The sequence below is a fragment of the Diadema antillarum genome, unplaced genomic scaffold, assembly GCF_040938485.1.
Source record: "Diadema antillarum isolate AM-2024a unplaced genomic scaffold, OU_Dant_1.0 seq00001285_RagTag, whole genome shotgun sequence".
Lineage (NCBI taxonomy): Eukaryota > Metazoa > Echinodermata > Echinoidea > Diadematoida > Diadematidae > Diadema > Diadema antillarum.
In genome coordinates this window covers 129434-149908 of record NW_027272064.1, presented here as the reverse complement: position 1 = coordinate 149908, position 20475 = coordinate 129434, and the positions used below count along the sequence as shown (strand labels likewise).

General features: G+C 39.0%; 1 protein-coding gene across 1 annotated transcript; it reads right to left on the bottom strand.

Moving 5' to 3' along the window:
• Nucleotides 1-3196: 3196 nt before the first annotated feature.
• On the bottom strand, nucleotides 3197-17406 carry LOC139707929 (protein SSUH2 homolog). The gene is made up of 9 exons (XM_071619921.1): nucleotides 17278-17406; nucleotides 16239-16299; nucleotides 15369-15493; nucleotides 13332-13394; nucleotides 12403-12518; nucleotides 9916-10008; nucleotides 8920-9022; nucleotides 7554-7658; nucleotides 3197-3343 (listed from the first exon to the last, which is right to left on the bottom strand). The coding sequence occupies exons 1-9, from the start codon at nucleotides 17404-17406 to the stop codon at nucleotides 3197-3199; spliced, it is 942 nt and encodes a 313-aa protein (XP_071476022.1).
• Nucleotides 17407-20475: the final 3069 nt, after the last annotated feature.

Sequence of the window (20475 nt, the reverse complement as noted above, 5' to 3'; positions counted from 1 at the left end):
CCCACGGTAAGAACTTTTTGCATTTTGATGTTGTAAATGGTTCAATTTGATGCATGTTTTTGCATGTTTTAACGAGTTGAAACAGTCCCACTTGTTTAAGGTTGCCGTATATCTTGATGTAGATTATCATTGAACAATTTGCCTGTAATATGGCATGATTTAGATACACTTCTTGTATTAATTTTTTCACTGAATATCATGAACGCGACTGAACCCGAGCGAACGGAGCGAGCGCGGGGGAGGGTGTGGGAGGGGGGTGTCCCCCTTCCCACGGTAAGAACTTTTTGCATTTTGATGTTGCAAATGGTGCAGTTTGATGCATGTTTTTGCGCGTTTTATCGACGTGAAACAGTCCCACTTGTTTAAGGTAGCAGTATATTTTGGTGTAGATTATTATTGAACAATTTGCCTATAAAATGGTATTCTTTAAATACACTTCTAGTATTAATTCTTTTCACTGAATATCATGAACGCGACTGAACCCGAGCGAGCGGAGCGAGCGAAGGGGGAGGGGAGGGTGTGGGAGGGGGTGTCCCCCCTCCCACGGTAAGAACTTTTTGCATTTTGATGTTGCAAATGGTGCAATTTGATGCATGTTTTTGCGTGTTTTAACGAGTTGAAACAGTCCCACTTGTTTAAGGTTGCAGTATATCTTGATGTAGATTATCATTGAACAATTAGCCTGTAATATGGAATGATTTAAATACACTTCTTGTATTAATTTTTTTCTCTGAATATCATGAACGCGACTGAACCCGAACGAGCGGAGCGAGCGAGGGGGGAGGGGAAGGTGTGGGAGAACTTTTTGCATTTTGATGTTGCAAATGGTGCAATTTGATGCATGTTTTTGCGTGTTTTAACGAGTTGAAACAGTCCCACTTGTTGAAGGTTGCAGTATATTTTAGTGTAGATTATTATTGAACAATATGCCTATAAAATGGTATCATTTAAATAATCTTCTTGTATTAATTCTTACACTGAATATCATGAACGCTGTCTGTTCAGCAATCAAACAGAAAAAACATGCACACGAGGGTGTAGATGATAGGGGCATATCCCCTCCCACACGAACGTGACTTTGCGTTTTCAGACCTGAAATTCAGCGATCTGGTGCAAATTTTTGGTGCAATACTTTGTCATCGAAGTGTTAAAATCACGGAATTTAGCTCTTATTCCGAATGTGCACCATCTGTGTGTATGTATAAAGTCTAGTGAGGTAGAGCTTAGGGGAAGGGGGATTTCCCCTCCCGCTCGCGGAGCTTTTGCGTTTTTAGAATTGAAATAAAGCGATCTGGGTATAGCCACAGTCTACTTCTATGCATGGCGGAAGGGGGGGGGTGGAGGGGCGGGCGAGCAGGGAGAAGGCGTGGGCGAGTGTTATCTCCACCCTTCCCTTCCGATGGAGCTTTTGCCTTTTTGAGGTTGAAATTGAGATATCTCGTATACGCATATTTGATGGAATCAACATTTGGGAAATCACAAAAAAAAAAAAACAACTGATGGGGAGGGGGAGGGGGGACTGAGGGAGGAAAGGGTCGATTAAAAGGGGAAACTCCCCTTATACATGAGGGAACCTTGAGTTTTCGGAATATAAGTGATAAGTCTTGTGCACTCAGAATTATTCATAATTTTTGTGCAAATCTAAAAAGTGTACTAAGCTAGGGAAAGAGGCACAGAGGGGGAGGGTTTGGGAGGGGGTTTCCCCCTCCCAAGCACGAGAGATTTTGCATATTTTGAATTGAAATTCAACGATCTGGTGCACAATTTGAGTGAAATATTCAAAAAAATATCTTATTTGATGAAAGGTTGCAAAGGAGACCCGCTTCATGTGCATGCATACAGTATACACGCATTTTTTTTCCGCCTCCCAAATCCCCGGTCCAAATCTTAGGGGGGGCGACCGCCCCCATCGCCCCCCCCTGGCTACGCCAGTGGTACACAATATTCAAACTGTATATAACAGTGTTGCATTTCTCATGAAAAGCAATAGGCACCAATTGACAATAGATAAGATCCATACCCTGCACAACTTTGGCACACACCTTCAATGGAGATAACCTTCAACATCACCTACATGTTTTCAGACTCAAATCCGTATGATGATTTGTCATTGCTAAGCATTACACTGCTCTTTAAAGTTTTCCATCTCCTACTTTAACAAGGAAAATTTTCACAGGATTGACATTTTATGTTTTCCTTTAAGTCCAATAACACAGAAGCAAAAGCGTACACTCAGATAAAAAGAGAGTAGACAAGATGTTCACATTTTCCTCTCTTTGTTTATTTTTGTTTTTGTTTTTCTGTTATCATGCGGTACACATGTTACAATATATCCCACATTGTACCCCATGCCCCCCCCAAAAAAAAATAATAACATGCCTTTATTTTTGTGCTATTCTACACCTAATGTAGTACGCAATATGCCAAAATGAAAATGTTCACTTTAACAGCACCTTTTATATACCTCCATTCATTGTATCAGCTCGGAACGACATTGCAATGTTTTTCTTTCATGAAAGAGTTGTAAAAAACAGAAATGACTGGAATGAAAGCGCTTGGTGCAATGTTGCAATTCAAGCAAGTACTAGCAGTGAAAATATATGCACTATTAGGGAGAAAACTGACACCAATGTTTATGGTTTAACAACATTTCATTGCAACCTATCTTCAGCAGCACAAACATTGTTGTGGAGGCAAGAGAAGTATTGTTAGGTGTCTCCATTTTCACTCCCATAACTATATAAGTGCTTTGATCATTTAAATGTTCATCCTGAAGTAAGTTTCTGTTGGAAACCTTGCATGCACATTTGGAAACATAAAAAAAAATATATAAATATAAATATAAATAGATAAAAAAATGAATATATATATATATATATATATATATATATATATATATATATATATATATCATTCACTTAATAACAGTAACAGCAAAGTTTTGTATTTGTTTTTTGTTTTTTGTTTTTTGACAAGGTTTATTTCTACTCAATATCCAGTGGGTTAAGCCACATAAATCCAGATTTATGAAAAATTTTGGGTCTTAAGTCAAAAAAAAGGAGGATTTTGTGCCACTGTGGGATGAAGAATGATGTATTTGTTGAGTACAAGTATGTCATGAGGGCTACAAACTTGGACGTTAGTTGCTCTGACATGAACCTTTACACAATTTGGATGTGAATGGGGCCAAGTAAGCCTACAATATACTACAGCCCCAACAGCACTGCATGGGATAATCCGGGGCATATACCTTGTTCTCAAAACCGTAAACAAAGTATGTAAATGACTCATCTTCATACTGGCACTGGAGTTCCACAACTGGTGTCACTCGTATTTGATGGCGCTGTGTGCAAGAACAAAAGTGCACATAGATTTTTAACTTAATCACATTCTGACAATCAAACAAACGTGGGTACATATCTGACAGGTACAGAAAGAACTGAGAAGGGTTTGCAAACTGATGTTTTTCCTTCAATTGCATCAAATTTATAATGTACTCATATATGCAAATATCTATATGTATTCAGAAAATTTGATTTTTGTATTGAGTAGGGATAAGAGGATAATAGATAAATAATTATTCCATGATTATGCAGTCTATTTAGTCCCGTTCATTAAAAAAAAATAACAATGATAATGCTGAATGGTTGTCTACGGAAAGCAGTTTATGTTCAGTACACTCCATACCTGTGCACCCCTAAATTCAGAAAAATAGAAATAACAGGAAGAAAATCATGCAAAAATAGGAATTTTCACCCTTCTCCGTTTCATTACTATTAGCACTTGTTGATAAAGACAGAAATTCAAGGTTGAATAAAGCTTCTTCTTTCCCAAAAAAGAAAAGAAAAAAGGAATGTTTCTATAGGTTGGAACAGTTGGCTGGTACAACACCCAAGAATCAAACGCCCCAACAGCCCCAAAACACCCAAAACCCTGATTGCCCCGGCAGCATAGGGACAGTCCAGATAGTAGCCCAAGTCCGGTTTCCAAACCATTAATTTTGCTAACTGTAGTCGCGCTTCCATAAAATGCCAAAGTAATTGCTAACTGTATAGTCCCTTCCATAAAATAGTCCCGCAGCTGCCTTTGCCCAGCATCCCTCAGCAAAGGCAGCCACAGGACCATCCAGCTCAACCTGCTACCTTTGTCATCGTTAGAGGGCATTAATACTCTGGGAAGCAAAGCAGGACAGGCAGCTGGTGTGGTAGTCAGACTACACAGTGGACTCCCGTTATGACGAAATCCTCAGGACCGGCAGTTTTCTTTCGTAATATTGAAATTTCGCTATAACTGAACAAACTAGAAATATCACTTAAGGTGATTAATACCCCCGCCCCGTGACGACAGTCTTACCCAAGGAATGATCTTTCCTTGATCTTCTGCCATTTATATGCAATTACCATGGCAACGCAGCTTCCGACACGTCCGAAAAATATGTCTTCCACATCTTCCCACCAAGACTATTGTGTGTGCCACATTTCATAAGCTTTTGTCAAAAACTGAGGAAGTAGTTCAATCCACAAGATCTTTCCTTGATCTTCCACCATTAATATGCCGTTACCATGGCAACGCAGCTTCCGACACGTCTAAAAAATATGTCTTGCACATCTTCCCACCAAGACCAATGTGTGTGCCACATTTCATGAGCTTCAGTCGAATACAGAGGAAGTAGTTCAATCCGCAAGATCTTTCCTTGATCTTCTGCCATTTATATGCCGTTACCATGGCAACGCAGCTTCCGACACGTCCGAAAAATATGTCTTCCACATCTTCCCACCAAGATCAAAGTGTGTGCCACATTTCATAAGCTTTGGTCAAAAAACTGAGGAAGTAGTTAAATCCGCAAGATCTTTCCTTGATCTTCTGCCATTAATATGCCATTACCATGGCAACGTACTTTCGGGTACTGTCAAAAAATGCGTCTTGCACATCTACAACCAAAGGCACACATCTGTACCAAGTTTCATGGAAATTGGGCAAAAACTGAGAAAGTAGTTTGCAACACAAAATTTTCCATCATTTTGGCTCATAATATGTGAGCTGTTACCATGGCAACATACTTTTTGTCACTGTCAAGAAATGTATCATGCTGACCTATATCCTAAGACAAACATTCAATATGAATTCCATGAGAATTGGAAGAACACTGATGAAGCAGTTTTGCCATGAAGCATTTTGCCCTATATTTTACCAATAACATGCCGTTACCATGGCAACACACTTTTTGCCACTGCGGAAATATGTGTCTTGCACATTAACATATTCAGACGAACATCTGTACCTAATTTCATAAAAATTGATCAAAAACTGTGGGAGGAGTTCGCGACGCAAGATTTGTACCCATTTTTGCCCATAATATGCTGTTACCATGGCAACGTACTTTTGGGTACTGTCAAAAAATACGTCTTGCACATCTACAACCCAAGGCACACATCTGTGCCAAGTTTTATGGGAATCGGTTGAAAACTGAGGAAGTAGTTCGCGACGCAAGACTTGCAACGGACCGACCGCCCGACCGCCCGACCGCCCGACCGCCCGACCGCCCGACCGACCGACCGACCGCCCGACCGCGACCGCCCGACCGCCCGACCGCCCGACCGCCCGACCGCCCGACCGCCCGACCGCCCGACCGCCCGACCGCCCGACCGTCCGCTGATTCCTATATACCCCCTTCAAACTTCGTTTGGCGGGGGTATAATAAACAACTAGAAATGTCGCTATGGCGACGGATGCCTCTGCCATAATGCATGATTCTCCCAATAGGTGTATAGTACAATGTCTTCACAATGTGTGATGACAGTTTCACATAACTGGCAAAATATCGAAATAACAGGTTTGTCAGAAATATCTTGAATGTTCACTTTCCACGAACTGGGTTTGCTATAATTGTCTATTAAAGAGTGCAGGTACACATATTGGGGGAATTGAAAATTTTTACTTGACTTCTGACCGACCTTATTATAAGTTTATGCATTAAGCAGAGCTACCAACTTTTGTAAAAGCCTTTCAGTACTTTGATGGCTGAAAATCAGTAATTTGCACCTTTTTTTAGTGAAAATCAGTAATCCTCAAGAGTGCAATAGAATACATCACAGACAATGATTTCTAAAATCAGTAATTTGCTTGTAACCTTCAGTATTCTTTCCCAATTTCAGTAGAAATTACTGAAAATCAGTACTAGTTGGCAGCTCTGATTAAGTATAATTTTCAAGGTATGAAGAAAGAGTGTAATTACAGTACAAAATATATCTTTTTTTTTTTCATTTAAACCTGACCTTTGACCCTTAACCTCTGACCTTTGACCTTCTGGCTGGAAATTTCCAAGAGAATCTCCATTAAGTAATACATGTACATATATTAAATTTAAAAACTAATAATGCAATCATTGCATATACTAGTATATGAGGGAAATAGTAACATTTTGAGGAGTTGACCTGGACCTTTGACCCCCTGACTATTGACCCATGACCCCTAAATTCCCTAGATAATCCCTGCCAGTCAGTACATGCATATGTACCAAGTTCCATGAAGATACAGTGAACCATTTGCGAGAAAAGTGATATTGCAACATTTTCACCTAACCTTTGACCTTTTGACCTTCGACCTTATGACATGAAACTCTCTCTGGAGAATCTTTATGCAGTAGTACATGTCTACACTAAGTTTCAAGAAAATAAATGCGGGCATTACATAGATATGGGGGAAATAGCAACATTTTTAGCATTTGACCTTGACCTTTTGACCTTTGACCTCTTGCCAATGTCACTTAAATCTACTCAACTAATTGTCCCATCATACATCATCCTTGGACCAAGTTTGGTGAAAGCTGCTTCATCCAGTTTGAGTTATCACGTAAACAGATAAATTTTAGGATTTGACCTTGATCTTTGACCTTTGACCTCTGTCCGATTTCACTGAAAAACTAATCAAGTAATTGTCCCATCATATCATCCTCCAACAAAGTTTGGTGAAATTTGCTCCATCCAGTCTTGAGTTATCGCGTAAACGGATACAATTTCATGATTTGACCTTGACCTTTGACCTTTGACCTTTAGCCGATTTCACCCAAAATCTAATCAAATCATTGCCCTATCATGCTTCATATTTGGACCAAGTTTGGTAAAATTCCAGTAAATATTACTCAAGTTATGCGTAAACGAAAGCGGACGGATGTACGTACGGACGTATGGACGTACGTACGGACGGACAGATGGACGGACAACCCGAAAACATAATGCCTCCGGCACCACTTCGTGGCGGAGGCATAATAAAAACACATACAGTGGATAATGTTGCAGCCTGAATTTTTACTTCCTCGTAACCGGAATTATAACATACACGTTTATAACGAGAGTGCACTGTAGTATGTAGTCTAGACAGTAAGTTGTATTAAAGATAAGATTTCTTTGGACTGTCCCAAGGAAGCTGGACCTAGTGTAAATTCAAGGTTAATTGAGCTTTTGGAACAGCAAGTGCTGATTAAATGCTTATTAAGCCCGAAAAATAGAGTCTCAGGTCTGCTTTGCCACCCCCATCCCACCCCCTACACTCACCTGCCGATGAAGCCTCTCCTGACTGTAGGCATGGGCATGCCGCTGGACCAACCTCCCTGAACCGCTGTTCACTTCAGCCACAGGAAAACATTTTATGGGGCACACCTGACAATTACAGGAAGAGAGAAACAGTTAATAAATTTTTAAAAATATATATTTATATTCCATGTGAGATTGTAATCTTAGCTCCTACACTTTGCACGAATTCAGTTGTCGTGGGTAGATTAATTAGGCAGTGGTCCTAATTGTTTCCCTGTCTGATGTTAAAATGCTTTTTAACCTGCTGCTGACAGACTGATTTTGCTACAACACATATTTCACAAAGACACCTGCCCATGTATTCTCGGGACTCGTCTTCAACGGGTTGATACACATATTGTGAAGTGTTTATACGTGATATTGTTTGACTTTAAACATCCAGTCCTTCAAAAGCTAGACACCAGCTACAGATATTGATTTTTTTTTCATTCACTTTTCCCAGAGATTACATCACACATGTAACACAACATTGATGCACATTATCACATTCAGAAGGCCATTGTATTTCTAGGAGTGAAGCTCAGAGGAAAGAAAATTATAGTGCTTCCTTCCTAGTACAAAGAGCAAAAGACAATTTGCAATAAAGTCAAACGAAACCACTGAAGAAGCGCTTATATAGCTCCATGCTAAAACCTATACACTAAATGGGTTGCAAGTGGAAGGCATTACAAACTCTATACTGAGACAGGTAAAGATATTTAGCAAAACCATTTTTAGATCTATATACAGATCATTTCTTGTGAGAGTCACAGTGTTCAGTAGACAATTATCATCACATATAAAAAATATTTAGAATATTATTCATACAGTGCTTTGCGAAAGACTTGGTAGCATAAACTTTAGCTATATGGCTTGCTTTCTAGACCAATTTGCACAGATGTCCTGAGACTAACCATCATTGAACAAGCATGTATAGCACACATAATCCTCTTAATTCCTGTTGTATTAACATATCTCGCATGGGACCCAACACTATAGCTGCAATAAGGTCAAGTTTTTATTTCAATGTTCTGCTATTTGTTTTGTTTTGTGCTGTTCTTAAGTGTGTGTGTGTGTGTGTGTGTGTGTGTGTGTGTGTGTGTGTGTGTGTGTGAGTTGTTTGTTTGTTGATTTTTTTTTTTTTTTTTTTTTTTTTTTGGGGGGGGGGGGGGGGGGGCAGGGGATGGGGGTTTCATCCAAATCCTTCTGATATAGTAACTAAGTGCCTAAGGACAGGTCCTCTTCCCTCCCCCCCCCCCCCCCAGAAAAAAATGGAGGGGCAGGGACTAGGAGATGTTACAATGTATATACAGTATGTACTGAGCTGTCAATTATCAAAGAGGATCACCTTGGGACTCTCCTCGTCAAAGACTGTTTTTCCTGTGACATTTCGGATGAGCTCGTCTGGTAAAGCTGTTCTTTCAACGATATAATCCTCCATATGGTTTTTCCTACATTGCAGCATTAATACAGGGATAAAAAAATGATCAAGTTCAAGTTGAATTTACTTAAAACAATAAAATATTCAAAATAATGGCATAATACAATGAAACAGTTCTGCAATACTTCAAATGAAAGGCTTAGTTGGGAACCCTAGAAAACAGAGCTTGTGGATGGGGCTCCTGCAGTATGAGTATATAACATATACCATATCCTACAGGATGGCACAATAAAACATATGTTCAATGGGTACAAGAATTTACAGAAGTACAAATAAAGCACATGCATACAAGTGCAAGAAAGAAAATTTACAGTTGATATCTTAGAAATCCAAGTTGCTGTCCGATGCTGAAATGCATTGCTGTATGAAACATTTTTCCTCAGCAAGTAACTGATATTAAGACATCATCAAGAGACATCTACATTAACATCAATTGGCATATTTCATTTTGTTGAAACATTACCATCAATAAATCAAATTATAATTTCACGATTAAGAATGTTTCCAATAGGAAAGATTTCTTAACACTCAAGTATTTCGGTTTTCCTTCGTTTCCCAGGAACATGATCAAATGAAGAAGGTAAAACATCATACTTCTCTCTCAAAAAAGAAAAAAAAAAGAAAAAAAGAATCAATACTGCTGGCAACACTATTATTATAATAGTAACAACAATAATTGCATTCACTATGATAGTTATAACAATGATGATGATGATAATCATGATCATGATCATGTTCATCATCATCATCATCACCATCATCATCACCATCATCACCATCATCACCATCATCACCATCATCACCATCATCTTCAACATTATCATTACCATTTATTACATCCATCCAGGACCAGTTATTAATTCATTGCTCTGGATTGTAAATCCATCACTTTGTAGCACTTACCACTCCACAGTGAGCCTGATGTAGCACTTCAGTTGGCCCTGCCCGATGCAGGTTCGGCACATCACCCTTCCACTTCCATCGCAAGGGGAGCATCTGCACAGTCACACGGGGGAAGTTGTTTTCAGGAGTGACATCGATCCATAATTTATAGACATTTTGAATTGGTACTCCTCCCACCCCCCCCCCCCATAGAAATGTTGCTATGGTGACTGGTATGCCTCCACCATAATGCATGGTTCTCCTAATACGTCTATAGTACAATGTCTTGACAATGCGTGATGACAGTTTCAATAACTGGCAAAATATTGAAATGACGGGTTTGTCACAAATGTGTTGAATGTTTAATTTCCTTGAATTAGGTTTGCCATACTGTCTGAGAGTGCAGGTAGGCCTACATGTATTTGGGATTAGAAGACTTTTACTTGACTCTTGACCCTTTTAAAAGTTTATGCATTCAGCAATTTTCAAGGTATGAAGAAAAAGTGTAATTTCAGTATTGAATAGAAAAACATTTTGCATCTTAACCTGGCCTTTCACCCTTGACCTTTGACCTTATGACCCTAAAATTCCAAAGAGAATCACTGTCAGGTACAACATGCATAAAAATATGTACTAAGTTTCATGATACCTTCAGTCACTTTCAATATGTGGAGGAAAAAGTGAAATATAGCACTTTCACTTGAGCGTTGACCCCGTGACCTATGACCTTTTGCGGGAAACTTCCCAGAGAATCTGCATTGGTTAATACATGTTTTAAAGAAAAATCCTGCAAGTATTGCATAAATATGAAATTTGGAGAGTTGAACTTGATCTTGGACTCCTGACCTCTGACCATGACCCCTGAATTTCCTAGATAATCCCTGCCAGTCAGTACAAATGTACATGCACATGTACCAAGTTCCGTGAAGAAACCTTGAACCATTTGCGAGATATGGAGAAAAAGTGAAATTATAACATTTTCACCTGACCTTTGACCTTTTAACCTTTGACCTCATGACCTGAAACTCTCTCTGGAGAATCTTCATTTGGTAGGACATGTATACACTAAGTTTCAAGAAAATATCTTCAGGCATTGTATAGATACACTGTATAGGGAAATAGTGAAATTTGGAGCATTTGACCTTGACCTTTAGATCTTTGGTCTCTTGCTAATTTCACTCAAAAACTACTTAATTAATTGCCCCATCACACATCATCCTTGGACCAAGTTTGGTGAAATTTACTTCATCCAGTCTTGTGTTATCGCATAAACGGATACAATTTCATGATTTGACCTTGACATTTGACCTCTAGCCGATTTCACCAAAAACCTAATCAAGTAATTGTCCCATCATACTTTATACTTGGACCAAGTTTGGTAAAATTCCACTCAATATCACTCAAGTTACGCGAGTATAAATGGGGACGGATGTGAAGATGTGAAAATGTGAAAATATTAAGATTTTTTTTCTTTTTTCAGCCAATTTGGAATGAGAAGTGGCAGCAGAAAATGTGAAGACCTTTATTTTTGTTTCATATTTTGCTTTGCTTTGTTATTTTGTGATGTTGCTTGTCATGACCTATTGTCATTGGATCATTGCCCCCCCCCCCCCCCCCCCCCTTGGCAAAAAGCTACACCCACCCCTGCCATTGTATACAATAATTTTAGCCTTCATGTATTTCAAGTGTTGAATGGCTCAGAAAGCCCTACAGCATTGTACACACTGTCTAATGTCCCTGGCACAGAAAGGGCTAAGAATTACACACCACTTTAGCCAATGTCACATTATCTTCTAAGGCTGCTAGGATTTTCTTCCGAGAGCTCAGCTGATAGCAGAGGACCCTCACTATAAAGCTAACATTGTTAATAAATATGGAACAATTTTATCCAAGGTAGATATGAAGATGTTTGGACTCATTATCTAGATTTCAGTAGTTATCAAAATGTCACTTCAGAGTACAAAAGTTTTGTTTTGTTTTTGTTTTTTGGGGTTGTTTTTTATTTGGAGGGGGTGGGTTCGACACTACATCTGCATTTACTCCAACCTAGTCATTCCAACAACCATTTCCTGAGTTTACGCAAGAACTCACAGTGAGATTTTGTAGCACAGAAGTCACATTTGTAAGAGGGCACTCAAGAAAGAATTTCTTTTTGTCATGCATTGCCTGATATAATGAAGTTCTAATTGGGTAATTTCTCTTGCTGTGTCACTACGTGTACATTCCCACTGTTTAGCACCACCCCCCCCCCCCCATGACATCTTCACTCTTAATACATTCGTCAGTATTTAACTCTGGGCAACCTTTTTATTTTGTGTCATACATTTGTAGATGGTCATAACCCTTTTATATTATTATTCGGAGACTGAGTTACGATCAAGACTAAATCAAAGGCAAACAGCTAACTGTAACTTCTATGATAGAATGTGTCATACTATTTTCCTGCATCTTCTCTGGTATCAGCAGCTCTAAGAGATGATTTTGAGTAATGTCATAATTGATACTGACCGTTTCCTGCCATCTCCACCACACGAGTAACAGATCTCATGGTCAGTGTAGCTATGGTCACCATCGTAGCGACTGACGATCCTCCAGCCATCCCCACCGCACCAGGAACACATGGTCTGTGCCAAGACGGAGCAGGGGTATCCAGTTACAACCAATGCATGCACACTGCACACACACACACTCACACACACACACACACACACACACACACACACATACACACACACACACATATTAGTAGTACAACCTGTTTTTCTGGCCACCTGTCAAGAGTGGCCTAGAGATTTAGACAGCTTCTGCACTCATTGTATGAACATCAAGCAAATGTAGCGTCAAGGAAACATGAGTATGGTGTTTTAAATTCATTCTTCCAGGATTCTTAAATCCAATGTATAGTTTGTACCTAGACAAATAAAGTTCACATAATACAGGCAATGGGTTAGAGCAATTAACAGCATTGTTCAATGATTGGTCAAGCACAAAAATTTTATCAATATTACATAACGTGGTGCACATATGGCAAGTTTTGAGTGAATTTTATAACCTTGACAGGGAATAATTTTCCTGATATCGCATAGCAATTTGCTATACATTTGGTATACTGCTATACAAAATGTAATTTGCATAGCAGTTTCATTACATAGACTTGTATACCATTTTGGTGAAAATAGAATGTTCATCAACAAAAATTGCTATTCAATTTTGAGAAGGAAAATTATTCCCTGCTTGACATAAGCTTTGCAGACTAATCTAACTATAATGTAGGGCCTATGTGTACTTGGGTACACCATACTAACATACATCCTCTCTTACAGGCTGCATAGTGTCAAGTTACTTAGGAATATCTTTGTTTGAAAATTCCAGTCGTCTATCATGGGTCTTCAGCCTTTCATTGATTCCTGCACAATGCTTTATGGGTAATAACTTACCGTTCCACGTCCAGAACATCTGACGCATTGTCGATAGCCAGAGCCCCGACAATTATGACAAGGCTGCCAATTAGAGAAAAACAGAAATGCTAAGAATTCATAATTGAAAACAGAATGATTCCTATATACCCCCATAAATACTATGTGTGGGTGGGGGTATAAAAAAACTAGAAATGTCACTACGGCGACAGGTGTATGCCTCCGCAATAATGCATGGTTCTCCTAATAGGTCTATAGTACAATGTCTTGACACTGTGTGATGACAGTTTCACACAATTGGCAAAATATTAAAATGACAGGTTTGCCACAAATGTGCTGAATGTTCACTTTCCTAGAACTAGGTTCAATTGGATGAATGATTAAAACGTCAGAGTGCAGGTATTTGGGGGAACTGATGATTTTTACTTGACTTTTGACCCTTTTATAAGTTTATGCATTGAGTAATTTTCAAGGTATTGAGAAAAAGTATAATTTCAGTATCAAATGGTAAAGTAGTATTATCTAAACCTGGCCTTTGACCTTTGACCTCACAGTTCCAAAGAGAATCACTGTTAGGTAGAACATGCATAAATATGTAAGTTTCATGATAATACCTTGAGTTACTTTTGAGATATGGAGGAAGAAGTGCAATTTAGCACTTTCACTTGACCTTTGACCTTTTGACCTTTGACCTTTTGGCAAGAAACTTCCCACAGAATATATATTGGGTTATACATGCATACATCAAGTTAAAAAAAATCCTTCAGGCATTGCATAAATATAAGGAAACGAGTGATATTTTGAGGAGTTGACCTTGAACTTTGACCCATGACCTTTGACCCATGACCCCCAACTTCCCTAGATAATCACTGCCCATTGGTACATGCATATATACTAAGTTCCATGAAGATACCTTGAACCATTTGCGAGATATGGAGAATTAAAAACATGAAATTTCAACCTTCTTTTCACAAAATAACCTGTGACCTTTGACCTTTGACCCCGTGACCCTAAAATCCAAAGTATTATCCCCCAGGATATACCCTCATGCCAAGTTTGATGCAAAACCACCTCACGGTTCTTGAGATATCGACAAAAACAAAACGGGACGGACGTACGGACGGACGGACGGACGGACGACCCGAAAACATAATGCCTCCGGCCACTTCGTTGGCGGAGGCATAAAAACTGTATTGTCCACACTTATCCCCAACATACCACAATCATTTCTGATAGAATATTCAAAGTTACATACTGATGTTCTTCAGTCTCAACATGACCACGATAAGAGTAACCAACCATATGGTAATGTTTTTAATATCCATGTCACCAGTTTGAAGAAACTGTTGATAAATTTATACTTATCGAATTGCATTAAATCAAACTACTCTCCTCTCCTCAGCAAGAGCTGAAGACAATAGCCTGGAAAAAGTTTGGGAATTTCCCTGCAATCACCTGCTTTTGTTGTTGTGTTGTCAGCTGTTTTCAGCTTTTTCATGACTTGGGAGGTGTTATTCCAGGATTCAATGTTCAATATGACCCCTATCCTTTATTCCAATTCGCAAAACAAAACAAAACAAAACAAACAACATGTCTGTGTGTCATCCCATCACACTTTTTCATAATTCATGTCATCCCTGCAGGACAGGATGACGATATAGGCCTAAAGAAAAGATTAAGAGAACTTCACAAAATTTCATCTCGTACAAAGTGTTTATTCCTTTAGCTTGTAACTGACATATTGTTCCCTCTGCTTCCTAAAAGTAGCAAGTCACTCACTCTTTCACTGTGATGGAAAAATTAAATTTTGTGGAATTGTCCTTATATTTTCTTTATATGATTCTTCTCCAATGATGTCACACATTGTTGCAGTCTTCTCATCTAGTGATGGCAGCACCAAAACCTTATAATTCATAACTTTTGAAGAGATTGTCTCATTTTTCTAAAAATGTCACTGATGTGTTCTTCTTATACTGCATTCACTTCACTCAATCCTCATGTGTATGTGGGGAAACGTCCCTTTAACACTGACATGCATTATCACCCTATCATTCTCACCTTGACAGAGGCTGTGTGAGGTACCTCAACGTGTTGAACAGCATTCCTGAACATGGTTGGCATCTCTACAGGTATGTTCCAGGGTGCAGGGGCCGGTCCATTCATTGGGCCATCAATGATTTGATCTTTAATTTACAAGCAGGACATATGACTATATAATAAAACACAGCATGGAACAACTTAATACAAGCACTATTTTTTTTTTCAGTAGGCCATTTGCCATGCCTATCATTTCATGATTCAGAACGGACAGCATGCAGTAAAATGTGGTGGGACACATCGGGGTATCCTCAGTATTATACCAGAGGCAGATATCATTAGGCCTGAAATATTCATTTTGAATTATATAAAAACAATAGAAAAAAGCCTTCCATGTTGCGATGTCAGGCATCACCATGTATTTGGTAAAATGTAAACACTTAAAACATCCTTTGACTTAATTTCTGTAGAAAAGGTCAGAAATCCAAGCTGAGTATCTTGCAGTTTTACCAACATACAAACAAGTGCATACTAGCAAAAGACATTCTCAAAACACACAAAACATACCTCTAATTTATGTGCGAGTTCACAAGGTGAATTTATGCCAATTTGTATGAATTTCTTTTTTTTTCTTTAATTTGTCATTGGTCTTTATCTTTCAAAGAACAGCACTGCTTGGAAGTTCATTAACAGAAGCATATGACATGAAAGCTATTATGACAGGTCACTAGACCAGGAAAAACAAACATACAAACAAACCATTGATTAACAAAATATAGATTTGCAAAGCTGGAAACCCCCTAAAAAGTTCAAAACAAGAAAAGAAAACAGAAATAGCGATAAAACGAGAGGGAACTTAAAAGAGTGAGACCGTCTAATTCTACAACTCACCAACATAAGGCTCATGAACCCACTTTGTGGACCTGCTTTCTGTATATGTCTCTAAAATGTACTGGAATGGAACGAATCATATGTTGAGAAAAATATATTAAGGAATTGCTTTTCAAAGACTCACTGTCTGATACTCCATAACATTGAAGAGCATACCTGTGTGTAGATACATACAGTAGTGGCAAAGAACAAGAAAGAAGCAAGCATGCTTTATTGCACAATCCCCTAGTTCTTCCCACCCACCTCCCCCATCCCCAACCCAACAGATACAAATAAAATCATCCCCCTTCCCAAGCATCAACTGGATAATTTTCATAGTTTATCATAACTTTGTCTTCCATTGATATAAAATAAACTTTAAAAGCTGATTGTTCAGGTAGAGCATCTACAGTACATTTGTATCCAGAATAGCTGATATTACTGCATTCTTACGTAAATTTATTAGCATGTGTCACGAAATCATAAATTTTGTTGACGTATCATTTTCTATAATATGACCTCTACCTGCTTACATCATCAGTCATAAATTTGTTTCTATTGATTAATGCTTCACTGTGATCACGGTACTCAAACTTTTATCATTCTCTTTTATTTTGGGTGTGAGTGGTGTTTTCAGTGATCGGCATACTCTGTAACCTGTAATCTTGGATACTGGGCACTGAAAGATAATGTCACAACAAAACAAATCACCGCACTGCCCACATGGCAATTATGCACGGTCATACAGCCACTTGCTATTCCCTCAATACAGCTATGTCTTCTTCTTTTTTTTCCCTTAAAAGAATAGAAAAAATGCAAAAAAAATCATTGGCCTGAATTCACGAAGGTGGTACAACTGAAACCATGGTTTAAACCATTGACAATTCACATGGAGCACCAAATGTCGCATATTTCATTACAAAATCAGTCATTTCGTTGATGAAATAATCATTTCGTAACAAATTAGGCCATGCGACACTTGGCGCTCCATACAAATTGTCCATGGTTTAAACCATGGTTTCAATTGTACCACCTTGGTGAATTTGGGCCATTGACTCACATGGAAGGCAGCAGTGTGCTCAATGTTTTTAAAGATGAGGTCGTCTGCTGCGTCTCTACCCCAGCAGGTTTTCTCTTCAACAAGCGCGAGGAGGGCCTTCCTGGCCTCTTCTTCTTCCAGCTTTGGCATTCTGTTTGACAGGAAAGAACAAGAGCATCATCAGAGATACAGGGATTGATATCACTGCTCAAATGTGCATGTACAAATGATGGGAGGGATATCTCGCCATATATCCTTGAGGGCAGAAAGGACATTCATAAGCACATTGGCACATAGGAAGGGACATTACGGAAGAGGACAATTCTTATCAGGCAATTATTATATGGCGTGGAATGATCTTTGCAAAAGACACTACCAGAACAGGAATGTGGGCACACCAACACATCTGAGGGATGTGTAAGGGAGGCACAGTCGGCCACTCTCTACAGGAGTGGGGTGCCCCAGGGCAGTTCAGCACATTATTGAAGACTTGAAACATCATGCCACAGCACATATTTTAGGATACACACATCATACATCACACACATGTAAACAAAACAACTGAAGTTATTTAAGATACTTTAAAGGTATACTTTGTATGGTATACAAAATGATGTCATATCTTTGTGGCCAAATGCGAAAGCATTCTAGTTTGGGGACTAATAAAAGAAGGTCCGGGTCAAGGCTTTTTAGCTACATTTACACTTTCCACAGGTTTTTCAAACTCATGTTTCAAAATGACCAAAAAAAAATGTCTCCATCAGACATCTGATACTGAATGCTATTGATGGGCCTACAAACTTACTCTGCAGTAAAGTCTCTCTCAGGCTGGGCGACAGCCTCTTCATACGTCGGAGGAGGAGGAGGGAGAGCAATGTCCATCATGTCGTAGCCAACTACTGGGTCCATGTTGGCTGGCAGCAGGTCAGTCTCCTTGGGGTCATTGAGGTCAGGCTGTACAAAAAGCAACAGATTTAGAAATTACCAGGCACTTTATAAAATCACTTCCTTGTCACACATTTCATCTGCCACCTGTGGGAAGAAGTATTCCATGTTTACATTGTATGTGAATGCATGTTTTTCATAGCAGCAAAGCCTAAGAACTAGTTGGTTTCTTCCACTGGCAAACAGCTTATTCAGGAGCTTTACTAATGTTCTTTAGGGCGTGATAACATAATGATATGTAGTGCGAACTGAAGAGTGCTGTAATGTGTTTTGGTTCCCTGAACTCTTTATATATATATGTGCCATGTTTGCACGCCAGACTCAGTTGACAGCGTGCCAACTTCACATATTCCACTCAAATGCACACACCTGCCCAAACTGATCGATACCGCCAAATGCCCCAGTACAATGAAAGCGTACGTTTCTCTCAGTCCCATTTCTGACGTCACACATAACTTGCATTTCATGAGGTGATTGACTTATATCAAGGGGTGTTCCCTACTGGATTGATACGTAAATTCCAAGTTTCTGTCTTTTGTTTTGTAGTATGCAAAAGTCATGATGCCTATACAATAATGTAATATGGCCTACTGGTCATTTGAAAGAAATCATAGACTTGTCATACAATTTATATCAAAGCAAAGCTTACTTGGCATTTTCTCTACAACTTTGCTCCTAACATGTCAAGGGTAAAAATAATCTGTAAAAGATGCACATATATATATATATATATATATATATATATATATAGAGAGAGAGAGAGAGAGAGAGAGAGAGGGAGAGAGAGAGAGAGAGGGAGGGGGAGAGAGAGATTTAGAGAAAAAGAACATTTTCCCAAATCATGATGACTATGTTGCGGTCTCAGAATAATGTGGCAGAAAGTTACATACACCCTGGCACACAAAGCGTTTACTGTGTGTCTACATTAGTGAGTCTACAAATGTGTACATCTAAGATTTACTAGTGTGCACTCACATCTGTTTTAGTGCCATCATCAGCTCCACCAGGCAAGGCAGTGTTTGCAGCTGGATTACTTGTACTCGCTGCAGGCTGGCCTAGGTGTGGAGGTGGTTGGAGTGGATGCGGTTGCTCCGATGGCAAACTACCTGGTTTGGTTGGTAGGGGCGGAGCCTGCTGGGGTGGAGGCTGACCTTGAGGTGGAGGATAGCCTTGTTGAAGTGGAGGCTGACCTTGTGGTGGAGGATAGTTTTGTTGAGATGGAGGGTAGCCTTGTTGGGGTGGAGGGTATCCTGGTTGAGGGGGTGTGGATGGGAATGCTTGCTGTGGTGGTGGGTAGCTCATTTTAAGCACTCCTTATAAAGACATCAAGCAACACCTGTATCACCTGAAATGACATACATATAATAGTACAACCGTACCGTATTAGTGTAGGGATTTATTGTAAATTTGGAATTTACAGCAGTATATCCTCTCCTTTACTAGGAGGATAAATTATGGTACATGTGATTAGAGCTCTAATCACATGTACCATAATTTATCCTCCTATACCAATTATGCATCTGTCCACATCACATGCAGAGCACACACACACACACACACACATACAATGACATGTACACACTCACATGTCCCCGCCCCCCCCCCCCACACACACACATAATATGCACTCACATCCACACATCCTGATGCCTAGATATAACATTTACTTAACACATATCACATGAAATTTTCCCACTTTTTCACTCCTCAATGATTGTGAGAAACTTGTTCTGCTCATATAGCCACTTAAAGGGATCGTATAGTTTTGGTTGAGACCTAATTTCAGGTTTCTAACATGTTTGGTGAGATAATGAGAAACCTTGTATGAAATAAGAAAGAGCATGTAATTCTATGAGGAATTCAGCGTTTATTTGATGAAAATTGGTTTTAAAATAGCCTACCAGATATCCAAAAAAGAGCAATTCTAATAAAGTGTGGGACCCACACTTTATTACGATTGCTTTGTTTTACTTTGTTTTTGGATGTTTCAGTCATTCCAAACCCGATTTTCATCAAATAAACTTTGAATTGCTCTTAAAATGGTATGCTCTGTACTATATCATAAGTGTTCTTGCATGGTATCTCGCAAAAAGTTAAAAGCCGAATTCTCATCTCCACCAATACTGTACCATTCCTTGAGTTTTACTTAAGCTTTTATACCTGTAGCCATTTAAATACAAGTATACTGCCTACTGGTATTCAGTTTCAGTTATTGTGTTCTCATTTGCATATTTTGTTACAATTTGTTTCATAGAATATCTATGTTGAAATTTG